Source organism: Sinohyriopsis cumingii, chromosome 16, assembly GCF_028554795.1.
Source record: "Sinohyriopsis cumingii isolate HCF-2022 chromosome 16, ASM2855479v2, whole genome shotgun sequence".
NCBI classification, from domain to species: Eukaryota; Metazoa; Mollusca; class Bivalvia; order Unionida; family Unionidae; genus Sinohyriopsis; species Sinohyriopsis cumingii.
In genome coordinates, this window is record NC_142976.1 from 7,194,405 (window position 1) to 7,217,500 (window position 23,096).

The following is a 23,096-nucleotide window of genomic DNA, read 5'->3' on the forward strand; positions in this document are numbered from 1 at the left end:
ACTTTAGCTTTGTCATATGATGTTATTATACAGATAGGATAGAACGTAATGAAGTCTTTTCATGAAATACGCAGACCCGCGCTAACGTTTTTATCTCTGCACATGCACGACCACATCTTGTATATACATGTGCAACATGACAGTTTGTGAAGTCAAGTAAAATGGGGTAGGTACTGTAAAAATCAAGTCCAACCCTCCAGAAGATCCAGATGAAACTTATACTGATAAAACATGACCCTCACTATCCCACAAATATGTATTTCCTTTTTATCCAGAACAGCTATTAATAAAGAAAGCAGCCATTAATTTTCTTCATCGTTGTAGTATTCGTGGATTATATATAAAATGTCCACAAAGCTTTTATTTCGCATAATGTAGTCGAAACATATACACCCGAATATTCTCATTTGCGTGCAATGGAAAGCCCAATAAAACTTTGATTTTTGTTTTGCAACATTGTTTAACTGATGTGTATATGTTCGCTTGATTACTCCTGACACCTATTTTCGTTTTCATTTAAAATGATTCGCTCATGCTTATGTTAAACACTAACTTGCTTTACAAAATCTTTTCAGACAAAACCCAAAACGACAATTTATGCATTTCATGATCTTTGTCATCACAAAAATGCAACACATACACTTTGTAGATTGATAATATTAGAATACTGATTACGTCTATATGAAATAATTTTAAATTTTCAAACCGTCATCGACAGCTATTTTGTTTATGTCACGTTTGGGGAATGTCTTTCCATACGTTATTAATATTTCATAGCAATTTTTAGTTATGCTGATCATTCATTCTAAATTTATTATTTAAATTTTATGACAGATAATACAATTATAGTTGTAGACTATATAGGGTGTTAGGCACTAGTTCGACATCTATCGCCGGTTTTATTACTTCATTGACCGAGGGTTTCATATTTTTATATATGTATTTTCAAGACGATGGGTGAATAGCGACTAGTTTCTTATTTTATATCAAGTGTGTATCCAGAATTAACGGACTGAAAACAAAATAAGTAACAGTAAGACATTAATGCAGATATATTTGTCCCAGTGATCACTACTTCCCCCTTTGATTTTATCATCGACACCGTTACCTTTGCGTAGACAATTAGAACTCAATGTTATCTCATTAATTTTTTTCTTTCTTTTTCTATTAAATACAGTGTATTTATCCTTTTAGTTCAGATCGCTTCAGTAGTCAACATAATCAATATTTCGTTCCGGAGAAATTCGTATCATAATATTGCATTTATTTCTCTGAAGTTTGAACTTTTATATTAAACGACTTGGAAATTACGGATGATCAGTTATGAACATCCATATATATTGCATATCAATGTCTCTTTTCAGCGTGATATTTTTATTCCCAAACATTGTACGTCAAATAAACAAGGCCATATGGCATTGAATGTTAAGTTGACATGGTAACATTTGTCGTCTTGTAAGCATATAAACACAGAACTAAACCTTGAAAAGATTTCCATTAATTTTTTTTATATCAATATTAGATTGAACAATTAAAAAGAAAAATCAACAAAATAAATTTACGGTGTAAAATATGCGCGAACACATGTTTCAGAGGGACTGTTTACTACAGGATAAAGAGAATTCTGTACCAGAGGTGATACGGGCAATCAAACTGTTGGTTTATAACTTCATTTTAAAACAAATGAGCAACTATGATCATCTGTCACTTTCGTTTTTGAGGATCAATAGGCACATATACAAATTTTAAGATTAAAGATAAACAAAAATGATGTATATGACAGCAACAAACTAGCAACTGAATACTAGCAAGGATTCCAAAGACAGCAAAAGGCTCAGTCGACTCCAGTTTTTTCTCGACATTCTTATATATTATGTTTGTCTACCTCTATCTCTCTCTCACCATTACATATAAGCACAATATGTGTGTGTGTGTGTGTGTGTGTGTGTGTGTGTGTGTGTGTGTGATTTGGATTTTCAACTTAGTTGTAACAATTTTAGTCATATCTCTAAGATGTCTGCAGCGTGCTAGTTTACGGTGATGTCAAGCATTAGGGCGTAATGCCTCAGACATGCAGCGTCATCCCCCACCCAGTCACATTATCCTGACACCAGGTCTACCAGTCCTAAACTAACCGTATAATGCTTAAGCGCCAATAGAGGCAGCTACTTGTACCGTTTTTATATCTTTGGTATGACTTGGCCGGGGAGGACGTTCTAACCTCTTATGCCACTGGAGCGGTCTCCGTCGATGGACTATCAAAGTTACCGACGCGAAAAAATACTTGAAGCAGAACAACTGGTGGGAAATTAAGTCACCGAGATAAACGCGGAATTCATGAAATATAAACGCACGCGTGTTAGCGCAGATGTGATTTGTGGACTCGCTGCGGCAACAACCGTTCACATTGCTGTGGAGTAAATCACTACTAAGGCGACTACTTCAGGTATAATTTAAAAATTTGCTGTCGTTGCCATATCGATAGCACCTGACGTGACTGGCTGCGCTGGTGCATATAATTTCATTACGATTAAATTCTGACGGCCGCTCAGAGTAGTCTCAATTCAATTAAAAAGTGTACCCGGTAGGCATCGAAGATATAATCGTTACGATGACGGAATTTTATAACGTATTGGTTGAAATGGTTCGTGCACAGATATGGAACCGGTTCGTTAGCAAATAAAAACAACTTGATAATTTACATTCAAGAAATATCGAGTAAATCGACCTGTCTTCTATCTGTGGTAGTGCCTAAGAAAATCAAAACAGCTTGATGATTTACATTCACGAAATATCGAGTAAATCGACCTGTCTGTTGTCTGTGGTAGTGCATTAGCAAATCAAAACAGCTTGATTATTTACATTGAAGAAATATCGAGTAAATCGACCTGCCTGCTATCTGTGGTAGTCCATTAGCAAATCAAAACAGCTTGATGATTTACATTCAAGAAATATCGAGTAAATCGACCTGTCTGTTGTCTGTGGTAGTGCATTAGCAAATCAAAACAGCTTCATAATTTATATTCAAGAAAATATAGAGTAAATCGACCTGCCTGCTATCTGTGGAAGTGCAATAGCAAATCAAAACAGCTTCATAATTTACATTCAAGAAATATCGAGTAAATCGACCTGTCTGTGGTAGTGCATTAGCAAATCAAAACAGCTTCATAATTTACATTCAAGAAAATATAGAGTAAATCGACCTGTCTGCTATCTGTGGTAGTCCATTAGCAAATCAAAACAGCTTGATGATTTACATTCAAGAAATATCGAATAAATCGACCTGTCTGCTATCTGTGGTAGTGCATTATCATCTCAAAGCAACGTGATGATTTACATTCAAGAAATATCGAGTAAATCGATCTGTCTGCTATCTGTGGTAGTGCATTATCATCTCAGAACAGCTTGATGATTTACATTCAAGAAATATCGAGTAAATCGATCTGTCTGCTATCTGTGGTAGTGCATTATCATCTCAAAACAGCTTGATGATTTACATTCAAGAAATATCGAGTAAATCGACCTGTCTGCTATCTGTTGTAGTGCATTAGCAAATCAAAACAGCTTGATGATTTACATTCAAGAAATATCGAGTAAATCGATCTATCTGCTATCTGTTGTAGTGCATTAGCAAATCAAAACAGCTTGATGATTTACATTCAAGAAATATCGAGTAAATCGAGTAAATCTGTCTGCTATCTGTGGTAGTGCATCAACCTGATTGAGGCTCTTCGTGATAACATCACTTGGAGACCCACTCGAGTTGCAGTCATGCGAGCTGAACGCAGGCTATTGCTGATTAATACTTCTGGAACCGTCCAAATCACACTGGTGTGCTTTGTCTTCCCTTGCAAAAGCTAGAAGTGTGAACTCGTTCACATTTTTTGTTCCTATTTAGGCCTTAATGATTCTTTCTATCGAATGTTTCTTTCTATCGAACTGGCTAGCAAATAATCCATAAAAAGTCAGAAAGCTGTGGATGTTATCGTATGGACTACAATCGCATGCAATAACTGCATAGTCTCATTATAATAAGACACAAGTTTTCCCCGCTAAAGACGAATTCTAGACTGAAAAGAAAACTTCATATAGCTTTTATAGCGGAGTTTCGGCCCTAATTCGGACAATTTGAATTTGAGGAGTCAGCAGAAACAGACGAAATAAACGACCCTATTTTTTTTCTTGTTTATAAAGCAGATATGTTTGCTGAATAACTTCGATCCAAAGGTCAACACAACAGTGTGGTCCAAATTAACTTTCATGTCGATAGGTTCTGGTGGTATTATAAATATTTGTGGAGAAAACATAGCACGAAATAGAATAGAGTTTTTAGGAGCTTACCATTTAAATCAATGCTAAAAGTATAGTTATATGATTTCATTTGTATCAGATTAACTTAGTATGCATTAGCTCTAAAGTCCAAATTTTTATTTTCTTGATTTTGACGTCCGACGTTAGCAGATCGTCGAAATGAAGAGACAAGACAGGCGTTTAACTAGTATACGAAATTGAAAAGACGATCAATTTTGTTTTAGTTTCCTCTAGTTTGAATTTCGCTAGTAGTACACGACATTCTCAAATACTATGACTGATATATAATCCGAATGATTTACACACCTTTTTGATCCATAAACACAAACGTTTCATATCCTTCACACAATCAAGTCTTACAAAACCCTTTGACATGCATGCATTGTTAAAATTTCCGACCTAATTCAGCGCAGTGGAAAATATCTTGCAAGTAGGAATTCAGGGACCATGCAACATGTGAATGATACATGTTAAAAATTTAAAGTACTCAGCCAGTTTTATTCATTTAGCTTTCTCGCACATCCTGTACCATGAGAAATGAATTTGTTAATTTTCACAGATTTGATGGCTTTACGTATTGAATAATTTATCGTGTATTATGACCTCATTAGAATATTATCCAGAAAATCTCATTATGTGTTTCAGATTGGGGAGTTCAGCAAATAGTGATAAAGGGTCAAACGAAATTATTATGATATTGGGCGAAACAAAGGGAGATATAGTGTGTGATTATGACAGTTAATTTAGCCCCGTAGGATCGAGAAACTTAAGATTCCTAGAGCTAAAGGCTGCTGTAGAATCCTACATTTGAAAAGATGATTCACCATCATAAATCCGTTGTGAAAAGTATTGGTAACTTTAAAAATAATACAAACCCGTCAGGACATAATAAAATATAACTTTAGATTTCATGTGTTTAAAGAATGTCCCACCTATTTCGCTCGGACAATACTGATGACTCTCGAAACGTACCTTAATATTAATCAGTGTCTATTCAGTGACAGAGTCATAGTCTGGAATATAGAATTTATTGAATCAACAGCAACAGAAAGTTTTAAACAAATTATTGGGGAATAAACATCGTTACTGATAAATTTCAGCGCCGCTGTTCCATTTCTCTGACTGCTTAAACCATGTTCGTGGAGATCCAGCTCCGGAAGGAAGAAATGCGTGTGTACACGTTGGGGTAGGTGGAAGTTGGACAGCTGCTGTGACCCCATGACGTCACTCCTGCCAAAATCCATTTGCCACTAGGATTACAAACCAGGGGACCGCCACTGTCACCCTGCGAAAGATTACAGATTTCTCAACTGCTTTCATTGATAATATCGACTATTAGCCCCAGAGGTCAAATTACCAAATCATTCTGTTTCTTATTAAGTACAGAGTCGCAACATAGGTTTCCCAAATTTCGTTTAAGAACTAATATTTCATTCATGTAAACCTTCTGCCATCTTTCACTTTACCAAGCAAAACGTTGCAATTGCTGAACGTAACATATAGATAATTAAAAAATCAGTTAATGTCGCATGTTCTGTATTAAAGTTTATAAAAAATAACTACCGTCTTAAAATTATGAGTATAGCTGTGGATTGTATGTGAGACAATAATGAAAATATTTTCTCGCTGGTTATGGAAAATTGTTTTTAGTTAAAGTGTATTATACGGTACTGCCTGCAACCAGGAGAAAACATAAACCGTGTTTCTATAAAATAGTTTGTAATCTGATCAAATTATGTTGGAGCAAATTTCGACAGAATCTACAGAATACGTACATTGCAAGCAGAGGCGGGATCGGAGGTCGAGCTGAGGATGCAGATATGGCTGTCAAGGACACTGCTTGTTCCCCACACGCTCTGACACTGAGACTTGGTGATGACGGTCATAGCCGCATGTTTCAGTACCCTTGATACGCCGCTCGTGGCTAGAAGAGATTAATTCAACTGAGATAAGTGCACATACATTTTGTAAGTACGAACAAGAACTGTGGAAGATCGATTATACACTGGTAACATCAGGTCAAGTTCTTTCCGTTTGTTATATTGCTGTCCATAAATGGAGTAATATACAATCCTTCGAACCTGTGCTGAGCAAATGGATTTGTTATTATATCAGAATGTTAAATAACTATTTCCTTGTAAGTGTATTATCAAGGGTAACATGCTATATATAAACTGGAGCCAAGATTATTTCCGTTGTGGCTGTACTTTGCAAGATACCTATGGCTGTTCTTTTTTTAATATTATTCCTATCTAGCAGATCAAGCAATTTAAAGTATTACATCCAACGCACACCATGTCTTATTACATTCATGAGATGTGTTGATAGCTCTGGTTTCAATAATGTAAAGACACTTCTTTATTTGAATTAAGAGTGTGCAAGCTGAATTGTCGTAAAATATTGCAATTGCCTCCGCAAACCGCAAACTGTCTTGTGTCTGAAGGCTATCCTTATTCTTTCTTTCTTTTTAATGAAGCACTGATTGTCACTGGAAGCCGTTATTGTCACTGGAAGCCGTTATTGTCACTAGATATCACCGATTGAAATCAACAATCAGCATTAATGTCTAACTTTGGATTCATATTCGTCAAGAAACCAACGGAACTGGTGTAACAGAAGGCTGTAGGATGTTTATACGGTCTAGAGTTAGAATTAGCTTTTCGCGGTCGTCTGTAAAGTAAATGAGCCCTGAGAAATCATAAATTAGCATATAATAACGACATATCGTCGCTATCCGATGTAAGAAAGCAAACTATTTTTCATATTCGTGGCAATGCAGTCAATAATATTTGCTATGTCAAGGAATACCTGCATTGTTTTCCATTTATTTCAGATTTGTTTATTTCTTGTAGAAAGATTCAGCTAATTTGAATTGAGAGAAAATGAAACTTTTTTTTATGGAATTCTTAATGGTGTAATCTGAATAATTCCCATTTTAATCACGGATCGTGTATTATCATCTTTCATAATGGCGTTAATAGAATCTAAATGTTTCAGTTTTGAAATGTTAACCATGATATATCAACATCACAATTGTATGTAATGGTTCTTAATTGTAAAAATGCATTGTAATCTTGACGACAACCGTGTCGAATATTATGCAGATTTGTTTTACGTTATGTATTAAGAACCGGAGGAAGATATTACGGAATACACACAATATTATTGTATGTGTTGTCCATTAAATAAATCTTTGCTACCCTCTAGAGAAATACGATTCTATGAAACACTTGGTCAAGATAATTAACACCAACTGCAGCCACAACGACCATGTTTAGCAGATGCTTTAGACAACATATTGCTTCATACGCACCTTAGTATGAAACTCAATCTTAGGGCGACGAAATGACAGTGAAAATGATAAATAATCTACCTGTGTGCATGCATACATGTACAGTTTTATCTGCAAGGATATACATACATGTAAATTTCCCCCATCCAGAAATGTAGCAGCCTGTTGCAGATTCTCCACCAGTAGCCATGTCCACAACAGCAACTCTGCTGTTCAGTACAGCTTTCGTCGCAAGTTTCAGGAGAGCGATGTCATTAGGATATGTGCCAGCACCTACGTTGTAGTTCTCGTGCTGTTTATTGGAAAATAAATGAAAACAATAAAAGAATACAAATTACTATTCGAAATAGTGTTACTGTCAGGTGCTAAGTAAATGTTATTTGTCATGTACATATTATAACAAAAGAATACCATTTGTATGAACATTAAGCTCTCTCTGTATTTTTATGTTTGATTGTTTATATTTATGATGCTTACCATATTATGTGTAGAATGAATCTAGTGTGGCTTGCTTTGCACCTTTCTATTTAGCACCTTCGACGATGTTTACGTTAACAGGTATATAGACAGATTCTTTGTTTCGAGAATTTTATTCTATTTCTTAATATCATGCATTAAAAACTCCTATCCCGAACCCTATGTTGTGAAATCAGTACTTGGATATTTCATCTTATGTGCATAATCAAATATTTGGAAGAACATTCTCTTGTCCCCCAAAGATGGACCGATTATTTTCATAAGGAACATATTTTGCTTACCCTTTTAATGACTGACACAGCTATTCTCTGCTCGGTTCCCTCATTTACATCAAAGCTGTGTTCGCCGAGGACCGCTGTGATGCTTATAAAGGGCAAAAGAGAACAATTGTAACTGCGCAAACAAAATGATGAATTCATAGATTGCAATTTGTAAAAAATATAAACACATTAAATTGTTCATGGCTTGGGTAATACTGCTACAACTGCAACTATTGCTATTGCTAATAATAATACAAAGAAGCAGATGAGGAGAAACAGCAAAAACAACAACAATAGGAATAATAGCTGAGGTTAGAGGTGAGGAGTATAAATGGTCTGAGGTATAACTAGACCTATGAAGTATTTGGTATCGCGCAATTTTCTATATGGACTCAGCGTCAACTAGGCTATTAAATATTTGGTATTAAGTGATCTTCTATATGGCCTCAGCTGTAACTAGGCATATAGAGAATATCAATGTATAAATTGTAAGTCATGTATAAACTCGCCATTACAAAATCACACTGATCTCTACTAGCTGAATGTTGTTACGGTTAACGAAAATTGCGCCATTGCACGATGAACTTAAATAATTGCATACAGAAGTATAGCGGATGAATTTCGTTTCTTTCAAAAGTCGTTGGGTCGTCTCGACAAGCGTAAAAGCGCCTTCTAGATATATGTTCAGAAGGGAAGGTATTGGAATATAATTCAGTTCAGTTTAATTCCATTCTATATTCTTTAAAGCATGAATGCATGGCGCTGACGTATTTATTGAATCATTATGTAGATAAATTTACAAATGGACAATGAAATAATGATAATAATAATAATATTAGTAATAGAACAGGCCAGCAGAAAAATCTCTCAGTAGTATCTTTATAAATAAACCAAATAGTGAGAAAAATTTCTTTTAAACATTACAATGGTGTGACTAATTTGCATACTGCTTTGAATTTGCGTTTGGCAAACAATTTAATGCACTTCAATACATTAATGGTTTGTTTAAAAAATATTCCGACGCGGTGGTGTCTCAAATTGTAGAGTGTTGGACTCTTAATCCAATGGTCATAGGTACGATACCCAATTAGGTCATCCCGAGTCAGCGACCTCGTGCTCGTGTAAAAGATGGATTTCGTAGATACATATATATATATATATATATATATATATATATATATATATATATATATATATATATATATATGTAACGTAATTTACAGATTTGAATTATCTCTCTTTTCTAGCTTCCTTATTTCCCAGTTAGATATGTTAGCTAGTAAGCAGACACTAAAAGCAAAGTCGTACCTGCTGGTGCCAACACAGTGACCAGCAGTAAGCACCCATTGAGGATCGATCAGAACTCCACCACAAATGAGATCCCGTGGAACTCTGCAGTGATACCTGGAAGAGGATATATCATCGGTAAAAGTTACAATGACAAATTGTAATAACATTTAATATTTCTTCCTCCACAAACGTGTATATCAATCAAAGATACACATTTGATAAAATCTAGATAACAAAATGCAGGATATATTTGAGATTTGATGACTGCTACTGCGACAGCAGATAATCTAGTATCCATGGAAAGATCTGAGAAACAACTGCATACATGAACTACAGATTACTTTTGGTGTTAGTATAGGAGACGTAAAACTCCCTATTAAATAATAGATAATACCTAACCAAAAGCATCTACATTGGCCTTGATGATCGGTCGAAATTAATAGCAAAATGATTAAACTCACCGATACACATCTAACTCCATCTCTACCTTTGGGATAAAGTAGGTAAACCCCTTAGAATTTCTTACTTTTTAATAGGTTTGTATCATTCACCAAGCCAAGACTTTATGGTTCAAATAAAAGGCTCGAGGAATGATGTAATGGCCCAAAATGCGCTTTGTGAGACTTGTGGGTTAGTTTTTTTTTTGGCATGCAAATGAATCAAGCGTACGGTATCCACAACGAAAATACAAGAAACTAATCTCTTGCCATTCTGTATGTTGGCAGCGTACTTTTGTCAAACTTAATGAAGACCATCGAGTTTTCGCTATTGTCTAATTTGTTTGAGTGTTCGTGATATCTAAAAGTCTTTGTAATTATAAGTTTTGAAGTCTAGGCTAAGTCACACACCTGCCAGGGGTACTGCCCTGGGGATGCTTCCGACCCTCCCACAATCCGGCCTTGGTAGAAATGTTCCGGTACCACTTCGGCCAAGCCTGGAGGCAGAAAAAAAAATATTTGGTAAAAACAAAATCCCCAGTAAATTATAATTTAATGCTTCAACTGAGAATTGTAATGATTAAGAATATATATATATATATATATATATATATATATATATATATATATATATATATATATATATATATATATATATATACTGGAGAAAAGTGATTGTACCGAGGAAGACCGGTTGCATGTGAGGAAGTATCGCGAATCTGTTTTTATAGGTAAAAGTACATTTTAAATTAAAGACCCATTCCTAAGGAGTGAAAAGAAACAAGAATTCGAAGATGGACATTATGACTTTATTATAGCTTTATTACCATATGAGTTTATTTTAACGATGTGTATTGAATTTTGAGTTTAATTCTGTATTCCACTGCTCCGGTCGTTAGAAAATATTATTTTGAGATGTGCAATGCATATAAAAACTTTATGGCCTCGAAAGCAAAGTTGATTCACATCAGTACAGATCTGGCTCATTTTACGAGTATAGTTCATATTTTGAAAGAGACCCTCCAAGTTCCATAAATAAAAACTAATTGTGAATTTTTGAGAATAGCTCTAGGAGAGAGAGAGAGAGAGACTTACCAGTGGCAGCAACCAATGTAAGCAGCAGAGCTGTGAGAATCATGTTGATTTTAATGTTTAGAGCAATGTCTTGAATGCTGAAGATCTACCTCGAATCTAGATGCTTTTATACAAGCTTAGCCTGTCCTCGACAGATGCAACTTCCCAGACATCAGTAGAATATAATCAAATTTTCAAGTAGCAATTTACCTTCAAATTGTGCTGTTTAAGCACGGGGAAGCTCTTAGGGAATAAGAACGAGCTCAATTCGTCAAATTTTCATGATCGGTCTGGTGTTTTCCCAATGTTATTGCACTTGTTTGTCTTTATGGTCGAAACGTTTTGGAAATGATACATGTACTGCAAAAAATAATCGATACTCCATCTATTTACAAAATGCCCATAGTTTTACCATTTTGATGTTATCAATGTCTGTCGCTGTTTCTCTCTCTGTTTCTCGCACACACGTACAGTGTTTAATTTGACCGTATATCTATATAACTAATGTCTCGTGATGGTATAGCAGTAAGTTCTAACAGAAAAACAGACACGACAATGAGTGGCTAATGATAATTTGTGCAACTTGTTTCCAGTCCTATTGCTTTAGTATTCATTACAATTTTGGACAATAATTTATGTTTATTTAAATGAATGGTTTGAAAATATATGCAGGTGTAATTGTTTACCTTTATTATCCTTTAGGTTTTCGTAAATTTGTACCTTTCATCGTTTCAGATTTGTATCAGTGTTTTACTTTCATCATTAGGAAGGTATGAAAGAAAAAAAGTTGATTAATATTTAATTTTGTTGTACACCAATAGCTCTTCATGCAATTGTTGTGATGTTGATTTTAAATTTCATCCTTCGTCATAAATTGAAGTGATTCAAATATTTGAAAATTATCGTATGGCTGCTACTTTCTCGTTTATTGTTTCCGGCATTTTTATATTCTGGAAACCCATGGTTAGGCTGTGAGATGCCAGTAACTGATATATTATAGGTGGGCTTTACGAAGTGGAATATTAATAAATGACGATATAGTATAGTGGTCATCTCGCTGGCGAATGAAAGGCAAAAAAGCGAATCAACGCGAAGGGAAATAAACCCCTAAGATTGCAGGTTGTGTGTGCATGTGTGTGCCTGAGAGAGAGAGAGAGAGAGAGAGAGAGAGAGAGAGAGAGAGAGGAGAGAGAGAGAGAGAGAAAGAAAGAGATTGAGAGAGAACAAATAAGCAAACAAAAGAAATGCACATTTGGGTTGATCTAAATAAGCCGACCACCTTCCTGTACTCTTCCTGCACTTGTTCGCCATTTTATCCCTCCTTCACACAAACAAACGGAAGTTGTTAGAGCGTCAGCCTCGGACTTGGGAGGTCGCGGGTTCGAACCCCAACCGAGTCACACAAAGAATTAAGATGTTAGTGTTGGGATTGGTCGTCTTGGTGTTAGGATAATGTGACTAAGTGGGACATGATGCCACATATCTGCGGCACGATGCCTCAGTGCTCGACATCATTATAAACTGATACAATGCAGGCATCTCAGCGATATGACTGAAAATGTTAAAGCTATGTTAAAAATCCAAAGCACAGACACACAAACAGATATGCACACACAAAGAAAGCATACACAGAAAAATCATTGTCGGGGCAGGGGTGGGATAATTCCAGAGCAGATAAAACTCTCTGACAATGTCCAGATTCGACAGCCTGTCCTTGGATGCATAGAAAGTATGTGGACTGGTTAATCATGAGACACTCCGATTGTTGGTTTTAAAATTGTGATGCTACCGTTCTACACTATATAAAGTTATACGCTTGATATTACGTTCAGTGAATGGTCTTGATATTACGTACAGTGAATGATTTATGTTATTGTATAAGCGCATGTATATGCCCTGCTCAAGGATCAATTCCACATTCCCTATAATGTCCAGTGTAGTATTCACTTTAATTTGGTACACTGTTTTTACCACGAATGTGTTATCTCTCTCTCTCTCTCTCTCTCTCTCTCTCTCTCTCTCTCTATATATATATATATATATATATATATATATATATATATATATATATATATATATATATATATATATATAACGGAAAATGCTATCCCTGGATTCTACAGGAGAATGCTTGATGAGGATTAATTTCATATATAAGATTGGGTTATATTAGTAAGCCCAATTCAAATTTGTGTAATGACTACCATGTCTTACAGATGGTTCTGTATGATGGACGCCGTTCCACTAAGGATGGTATGACCATCACGAATAAATAAATGTTACAGTATCAAGATGATACAGTCCTATACTTGACCTCACGTCACAATTAACATGTTATAAAAACACATTAATAGAAAACAATCTTAAAGAAGGCTCTTAATGTTTACAAAATAAAATCTTAGTTATAATTAGATGTCTATTAAAATTAAAATATAAAATGAGTAGCAAACAAGAGGTACACCCGGCAATTCATGGGGAATTTCCAAAGTTCTAGACTCAGATTGAGATAAACATGTTTACTACAAAATCAAAATGAATAATTCAGGTCAGGAAGAAAATGAACTTGAGTTCGGAGTAAGCTGAGTACACACTGTCACATTATCAATAGCATATAATTAAATTAAAAAAACTAACAAATTAACATTGCAAACTAAATCCAAATAACAGAGAAATAGAAGGATGTGTCTCCGAGATCTTTCTGTCGTGCAACAGACAATAAAACATGGTTTAAAACATTGCATCTAAGTTCTAGGGCATATTATAAATATAATATTTCTCTGCGATGTGATAAAGGTTTTGCGGTAGTTTGAGGTAAAAAGGCTTGACTTGGGGATGTCCTAAACGCAACCAAGCGAGCCATATTGTGAACTTGGTCAAACATTTTTAAAAAAATGACATTCCGTCTAATCTTTAATCAACCTTCTTTTAGATATCAGAGAGAGCTGGAAGCCATTCGTCCTTTGCGATTTCCGATACCTCGTTGTTCAACTCTTCCTTCTATATATTTGGACCAAAAATGGCTAGAACGTAGTTACACCTTGGACATAAGGAAATTGAAACATACGTATGTTTAATTATAAATTCCCTGGCACTGATGATGCTTTGTATACGCTTTTCAGCATTTATACGCCATTGTACAACATTACCTAGGACGCGCTTGGTTAATATTCCAAATCTAAACCGTCCCTTTGAAAGGAAAAATAGAACATTTATATTGTTTTCGCTTGATTATGTTTTAATACTAATAAAACGTATTTCTATTCTTGTTTTAAATCTAATACTGTTTATTTCACTAAAATGAACGGTGTTGTATTGTGTCTTTGCAAATACGTATGTCATTCACATCTTTTACAAACCTAAGAAGGTACTTTGCAGAGGACGACGAACTGTAATTTCTTGACTTACGTTAAAGTTACCCATTAATGTTATATCCGAAACATTAGATAATATTCTTCAAGCTTTTTTGGAATCTTTTATCAACTATTTCAATCGTTTCAGTTTGTGTATTGTAATGAAGAAGGATGAAATTTAAAATTGGAATCGTTTTTATCGTAATAAACGCATTTTGCAATTAAGATAATTAGTTGTTAATCAGAAATCATTCTTTTAAGGATAATCATAATGTTGAACCTAAAAAATAAAAAACCCTAATCGAATAATGGTGCAAAATTTCAATATTGTGATATCTGATTAACCACCATTGCCTTGCTTATCAGAATCAGTTTCGCTTAAACATATTTTATTGTCACAATTGTGAAGAGGGTATGGTGTGGTTAAATGAGTATGTAATGTATATAATGTTAAATGAGTATATAATGCTAAATGAGTATGTAATGTTAAATGAGTATGTAATGGTAAATGAGTATATAATGTTAAATGAGTATGTAATGTTAACTGAGTATGTAATGCTAAATGAGTATATAATGTTAAATGAGTATGTAATGTTAAATCAGTATATAATGTTAAATGAGTATGTAATGTTAAATGAGTATGTAATGGTAAATGAGTATATAATGTTAAATGAGTATGTAATGTTAAATGAGTATGTAATGTTAAATGAGTTTATAATGCTAAATGAGTATGTAATGTTAAATCAGTATATAATGTTAAATGAGTATGTAATGTTAAATGAGTATGTAATGGTAAATGAGTATATAATGTTAAATGAGTATGTAATGTTAAATGAGTATGTAATGTTAAATGAGTTTATAATGCTAAATGAGTATGTAATGTTAAATGAGTATGTAATGTTAAATGAGTATATAATGTTAAATGAGTATATAATGCTAAATGAGTATGTAATGTTAAATGAGTATGTAATGTTAAATGAGTATATAATGTTAAATCAGTATATAATGCTAAATGAGTATGTAATGTTAAATGAGTATGTAATGTTAAATGAGTATGTAATGTTAAATGAGTATGTAATGTTAAATGAGTATCAAATATTAAATGAGTATATAATGTAATGAAATTCTTTGTGTGTGTGTGTGTGAGAGAGAGAGAGAGAGAAAGAGAGAGATAGAGAGAGAGAGAGAGTTTGATGTAAATAAACTGGTACCTAAAATCAAATGATGCTCTTTCTGAGAGAGAGAGAGAGAGAGAGAGAGTTTGATGTAGATCAAGTGGTACCTAACGTGAAATGAAGCTCTTTCTGAGAGAGAGAGACAGACAGACAGACAGACAGAGACAGAGAGACCGAGAGAGAGAAAGAGTTTGATGTAGAGAGAGAGAGAGAGAGAGAGTTTGATGTAGATAAAGTGGTACGTAAAGTCAAACGGTACACTTCTTGAGAGAGAGAGAGAGAGAGAGAGAGAGAGAGAGAGAGAGTATGCTGTGGTTAAATTCATTTATATGGTCGAATGAAACGTTGAGAGAGAGTATGCTGGAGCTAAATTAATATATAGGCAAACGAAATTATAAGAGAGAGGGAGAGAGAGAGAGGGAGAGATCTTGGTGTAGTTAAATTGGTACATAAAGTCATATTGAACTCTTCATGAGGGAGAATATGCGAGAGAGAGGTAGATATAAAAATAGAATTTGATATGGATAAATTAATATACCAATCGAATGAACTCTTTTTGAGAGAGAGAGAGAGAGAGAGGCTGATGTGGTAAAATTGGAATACAAGTCAAATTAACTCTTATGAGCGAGAGGATGAGATATATATGTGGTTAATTTGGTATAAATTGACGACTAAAATAGTGCATCTGAGAAAATAGGGGATAATAGATCTGCAAATCTGTGAATTTTTGCAGCGAATTTTCTTTTTCAAATTCGTTTTCTGCTGATATTATGTTTTCCGAAGTGTATGCGTCGTGTCCAAAGAGTTACGGTAACAGGGAAAATCATGTGCAATAACAATGGGAAAACAACAGCTCGATTGTGAAATTTGGACGGATCGTGCTTAAACAGTATAAATTAAACGTAAATTGCTACTTGAAAGTGTGATTATATTGTACTGATAAGGGGAAAGTTGCATTTGTCGGGGGAAGGCGAAGTTTCTATAAAAACCGTCTAGATTCGAGGTAGATCTTCAGCATGCAAGACATTGCTCTAAGTATCACAATCAACATGATTTTCACAGCTCTGCTGCTTACACTGGCTGCTGCCACTGGTAAGTCTCTCTCTCCGCGACCTATTCTTAATAGTACACAATGAGTTTTTATTAACGGAACTTAGAGGGTCTCTTTCAAAATATTTAATTGTCCACGAAAACAATTGTTGCCGTGAATCAACTTTGGTTTCGAGGACATACTGTTTTTATATTTATTGCACATCTTATACTATTGTGTAACGACCAGGGCATACTATATAATTAATTTGTAACTACAATAAACATCGTTACAACAGACATACGCTTAGGGCTATAACAAATTCATGTGCCACTTTGAATCCACGTTTGTTTTACTCTTTAAGAATGGGTCTATATTTAAACGACAATTTTACCCACAACATATTTGCGATAATTCTTCGATAAAACCCTCCATCCTTGTTACAACCATTTTTCCTCGCTACAAAACCTTACAACCCATTTTATCCCTCATAGTTAGTTTCTTATTCATTGAAATTTTCATGTTGTACTTATAATATGTTTAACGTTTTGTTTAACCAATTCCTTTTCTTAAACCTGCAGGCTTGGCCGAAGTGGTACCGGAACATTTCTACCAAGGCCGGATTGTGGGAGGGTCGGAAGCATCACCAGGGCAGTACCCCTGGCAGGTGTGTGACTTAGCCTAGACTTCAAAACTTATAATTACAGAGACTTTTAGATATGACGAACACTCAAACAAATTAGACAATAGCGAAAACTCGATGGTCTTCATTAAGTTTGACAAAAGTACGCTGCCAACATACAGAATGGCAAGAGATTAGTTTCTTGTAATTTCGTTGTAGATACCGTACGCTTGATTCATTTGTATGCGAAAACAAATAACTATCCCACACTATCTATCAAAGCGCATTTAGGACCATTACATCATTTCTCGATTCTTTTATATGAACCATAAAGTCTTGGCTTGGTGAATGATCCAAACCTATTAAAAGGTAAGAAATTGTAAGGGACTTACCTACTTTATCCCAAAGATGGAGTTAGAGGTATATCGTTGGGTTTAATAATTCTGCTATTAATTTCAACCGATCATCAAGGCCTATATAAACACTTTTGGTTAGGTATTATCTATTATTTAATAGGGAGTTTTACGTTTCCTATGCTAACATCAAAAGTAATATGTAGTTCATGTATGCAGGTATTTCTCAGGTCTTTCCATGGACACTAGGTTATCTGCTGTCCGAATGCATCAGTAACATTCATCAAATCTCAGTTATTGCCTGTATTTTGTTATCTAGATTTTATCAATTGTATATCTTTGATTGATGTACACGATTGTCGAGTGAAGAAATATTTTTTTAAATTGTCATTTTAACTTTTAGTGATGATATATCCTCTTCCAGGTATCACTGCAGAGTTCCACGGGATCTCATTTCTGTGGCGGAGTTCTGATCGATCCTCAATGGGTGCTTACTGCTGGTCACTGTGTTGGCACCAGCAGGTACGGCTTTGTTTTTAGTGTCTCCTTCTTATCTAACATATCTAATTGAGAAATAAGGAAGCTAGAAAAGAGAGATAATTCAAATCTGTAAATTACGTTATATATATATATATATATATATATATATATATATATATATATATATATATATATATATATATATATATATATATATATATATATATATATCGATGAAATGGAAATTAAGTTCCATTTTGTACAAGAGCACGAGATAGCTGTCTCGGGATGACCTAATCGGTTATCGTACGTCCAACGCTCTAAAATTTGAGACACCACCGCGTCGGAATATTTTTTAAACAAACCATTAATGTAATGAAGTGCATTAAACTCTTTGCCAAACGTAAATTCAAAGCAGTTTGCAAATTAGTCACACCACTGTAATGAGTGTTTAAAAGAATTTTTTCTCACTATTTGGTTTATTTATAAAGATACTACTGATTTTTTTCTGTTGGCCTGTCCTATTATTATTATTATTGATTCATTGTCCATTTGTAAATTTATCTACATAATGATTCAATAAATACGTCAGCGCCATACATGCATGCATTGAATAATATAGAATGGAATTAAACTGAACTGAATTATATTCCAATACCTTCCCTTCTGAACATATATCTAGCTTGTCGAGACGACTCAACGACTTTTGAAAGAAACGAAATTCATCCGCTATAATTTTGTATGCAATTATGTAAATTCATCGAGCAATGGCGCAATTTTCGTTAACCGTAACAACATTCAGCTAATAGAGTTCAGCGTGATTTTGTAATGGCGAGTTTATACATGGCTTACAATTTACGCATTGATATTCTCTATATGCCCATTTACAGCTGAGACCATATAGAAGATTACGTAATACCAAATGCTTCATAGGTCTAGTTATACCTCAGACCATTTATACTCCTCACCTCTAACCTCAGCTATTATTCCTATTGTTGTTATTTTTGCTGTCTCTCCTCATCTGCTTCTTTGTATTATTATTAGCAATAGCAATAGTAGCAGTTGTAGCAGTATTACCCAAGCCATGAACAATTTAATGTGTTTATATTTTTTACAAATTCCAATCTATGAATTCATCGTTATGTTTGCGCAGTTAAAATTGTTCTCCTTTTACAAATGTATCTCCCTTCGTTTTGTAAGCATCACAGCGGTACTCGGCGAACACAGCTTTGATGTAAATGAGGGAACCGAGCAGAGAATAGCTGTGTCAGTCATTAAAAGGGTAAGCAAAACATGTTCCTTTATGAAAATAATCGGTCCATCTTTGGGGGACAAGACTGTGCGCTTCCAAATATTTGATTATGCATAGCAGACGAAATATTCAAGTACAGATTTCACATCATTGGGATAGGAGTTGTTGGTGCATGACATTACGAAATAAAATACAATTCTCGAAACAATGAATCCGTCTGTGTACCTGTTACCGTAGACATCATCGCACAGTGCTAAATAGAAAAGTGCAAAAGATCACATTAGATTAAGTTTACATATAATATGGTAAGCAACATAAATATAAGCAATCAAACTTAAAATACAGAGGAAGCTTAATGTTCATACAAATGGTATTCTTTTGTTATAATATGTACATGACAAATAACATTTACTTAGCACCTGACAGTAACACTATTTCGAATAGTAATTTGTATTCTTTTATTGTTTTCATTTATTTTCCATTAAACAGCACGAGAACTACAATGTAGGTGCCGGCACATATCCTAATGACATCGCTCTTCTGAAACTTGCGACGAAAGCTGTACTGAACAGCAGAGTTGCTGTTGTGGACATGGCTACTGGTGGAGAATCTGCAACAGGCTGCTACATTTCTGGATGGGGGAAATTTACATGTATGTATATTCTAGCAGATAAAAGCGTTTATGTATGCAGGCACACATACAGAATATTGATCATTTTCACTGTGATTTCGTCGCCCAAAGATTAAGAGTTACATACTACTGTGCATATCGAGCAAGGCGTTATCTAAGGCATCTGCTAAACATGGTAGCTATAGCTGCAGTTCGTGTTAATTATTCTGACCAAGTGTTTCAAACAAGTATATTTCTTGAGAGGGTAGCAAAGAGAAGTTTAATAGACAAAACAATAATATTGTGTGTATTCCGTAATATCTTCCTCCGTTCTTAATACATAACGTAAAACAAGTCCACATAATATTCAACGCCGTTGTCGTCAAGATTACAATGCATCTTTACATTTAAAAACCATTACATACAATTGTGATGTTGATATATCACGGTTAAGATTTCAAAGCTGAAACATCTAGATTCTAATAACGCCATTATGAAAGATGATAATACACGATCCGTGATTAAAATGGGAATTATTCAGATTACACCATTATGAATTCCATACAAAAATGTTTCAATGTCTCTCAGTTCTTACTGGCTGAATCTTTCTACAAGAAATAAACAAATCTGAAATAAATTAAAAACAATGCAACTATTCCTTGAGATAGCAAATGTTATTGACTGCATTGCCACCGAATCTGAAAAATAGTTTGCTTTCTTACATCGGATAGCGACGATATGTCGTTATTATATGCTAATTTATGATTTAAAGGTCTAGGTTCATCTTCTTTATGGACGATCGCGAAAAGCTCATTCGAACTCTATATCGTACAATCATCCTACATCCTTCTGTTGCACAAGTTCCATTGGTTTCTTGACGAATATGAATCCAAAGTTAGACAATAATGCTGATTGTTTATTTCAATCTGTGATATTTTGTGACAATAACGGGTTCAAGTGACAATAACGGTTTCAAATGAAAATAACGGCTTCCAGTGACAATCAACGCTTCATTAAAAATAAAGAAAGAATAAGTATAGCCTTCAGGCATCATATATTTGGGTTTACGGAGGCAATTACAATATTTTACGACAATTCAGCTTGCACACTCTTAAGTCAAATAAAGAAGTGTCTTTACATTATTGAAACCAGAGATATCAACACCTCTCACACATGTAATATGACATGGTGTGCGTTGAGTGCAGTATTTTAAATTGCTTGATCGGATAGATTGGAATAATATTTTTAAAAAAACAGCCATAGGTATCTTGCAAAGTACAGCCACAAAAACATAAATCTTGACTCCAGTTTATATATAGCATGTTACCCTTGATAATACAGTCACAAGGAAATAATTATTTAATATTCAGATATAATAACAAATCCATTTACCCAGCACAGGAACGCATAATTGTATATTACTTCGTTTATGGACAGCAATATGACAAACGGGAAGAACTTGATCTGATGTTACCAGTGTACAGTTGATCTTTTACCGTTCTTGTTCGCATTTTCAAAAAATATGTACACTGATTTCAATTGAATTAATCTCTTCTAGCCACGAGCGGCGTATCAAGAATATTGAAGCATGCGGCTATGACCGTCATCACCAAGTCTCAGTGTCAGAGCGTGTGGGGAACAAGCAGTGTCCTTGACAGCCATATCTGCATCCTCAGCTCGACCTCCGATCCCGCCTCTGCTTGCAACGTACGTACTCTGCAGACTCCGTCATAATTTGTTCCAACATATTTTGATCGGGTTACAAACTAGTGTTTAGAAACACGGTTTATGTTTTCTCTATCATATCATACTCTTTTACTCTTAAAAATTTGACGTAGCTATATATATATAGGTGGGTGGGGGTGTATACCAAGCAAGAACATTTTTCCATTACCGTCTCTCACATGCAATCCACGACTATACCCATTATTTTAAGACAGTAACTATTTGTTAAAATAAACTTTAAAATAGAGCATGCGGCATTAACTGATAGTTGGTGCAAGCAGTGTGAGTACTTGTCTGTTAAGTTGAGCAACATTAAATTTTTGCTTCAAACGTCAAAGAAGCTGTACACGAATGAAATATGAATTCTTAAATACAATTTGCGAAAATTGTCTTTCGGCTCTAATGGCTCAGTAAAATAATGTTTTCGTAATTTTAACTCCGAAGACGATAATCGATGGTTCCCATCAAAAACAGTTTACAATTCTGTAACATTTTGCAGGGTGACAGTGGTGGCCCCCTGGTTTGTAATCCTAGTGGCAAATGGATTTTGGCAGGAGTGACGTCATGGGGTCACAGCAGCTGTCCAACTTCCACCTACCCCAACGTGTACACACGCATTTCTTCCTTCCGGAGCTGGATCTCCACGAACATGGTTTAAGTAGTCACAGAAATGGAACAGCAGTGCAGAAATTCATGAATAACGATGTTTATTCCGCAATAATTCTAATAATTTGTTTAGCTCTTTCTGTTGCTGTTGATTAAATAAATTATATACTCCAAAATTATGACAATGTTCGCTGAATTGACAATGATTAATATTAAGGTACTCTCCAATAGCGGTTATTATTATATGCTCAGTTTTATTGCTTTAACTTTACATTGCCAGAATCGTTCAATATTTTTCAATATTGTACTCGCTTGCAATTCATGTTGCATTCACGTGCATAAAGAAACTAATTTCTAGTGTAAGCAAACAATGGACGTAGACGCCAGTACTTTTGATTTGTAAAATAATCATGTACACACGCGTAGTTTGCGCTTTACGTTTTGGTTGATCAAATTTGTTTCTGAATGAACTAAAGCAGATGTTTCGTTGTTTGCCACATACCTGCTGTCACCTCTGTCTGCGTTGGTTCGAGTCTAAGATTCAGCCAATGTGGGCATGTGAGAAAGCTTGCCAGTAGCTTCTCGTGGGTCGGTGGTTCTTTCCGGGGTTTTCCGGGTTCTTCCTCGACCATTAATACTGGCCGCCATGTATAGCCTATCGTGCTGAAAAATGGCGTTAAACCCCACAACAACAACAACATACCTGCTGCTTTGGCACATTCCGCGTTAACTATTTTGATACAATGTTTCAG

General features: G+C 34.8%; 2 protein-coding genes across 2 annotated transcripts; one reads left to right on the forward strand and one right to left on the reverse strand.

The window, feature by feature from the left end:
* Positions 1-5,323: 5,323 nt before the first annotated feature.
* On the reverse strand, positions 5,324-11,232 carry LOC149779892 (chymotrypsin-like protease CTRL-1). Its single transcript, XM_089936581.1, has 7 exons — positions 11,163-11,232; positions 10,479-10,564; positions 9,649-9,744; positions 8,362-8,443; positions 7,733-7,895; positions 6,087-6,235; positions 5,324-5,596 (listed from the first exon to the last, which is right to left on the reverse strand). The coding sequence occupies exons 5-7, from the start codon at positions 7,791-7,793 to the stop codon at positions 5,438-5,440; spliced, it is 369 nt and encodes a 122-aa protein (XP_089792707.1). The 5' UTR covers positions 7,794-7,895; positions 8,362-8,443; positions 9,649-9,744; positions 10,479-10,564; positions 11,163-11,232; the 3' UTR covers positions 5,324-5,437.
* Positions 11,233-16,667: 5,435 nt separating this feature from the next.
* On the forward strand, positions 16,668-22,523 carry LOC149779893 (chymotrypsinogen A-like). The gene is made up of 7 exons (XM_089936582.1): positions 16,668-16,758; positions 17,278-17,363; positions 18,096-18,193; positions 19,352-19,433; positions 19,893-20,055; positions 21,572-21,720; positions 22,238-22,523. The coding sequence occupies exons 1-7, from the start codon at positions 16,683-16,685 to the stop codon at positions 22,394-22,396; spliced, it is 813 nt and encodes a 270-aa protein (XP_089792708.1). The 5' UTR covers positions 16,668-16,682; the 3' UTR covers positions 22,397-22,523.
* Positions 22,524-23,096: the final 573 nt, after the last annotated feature.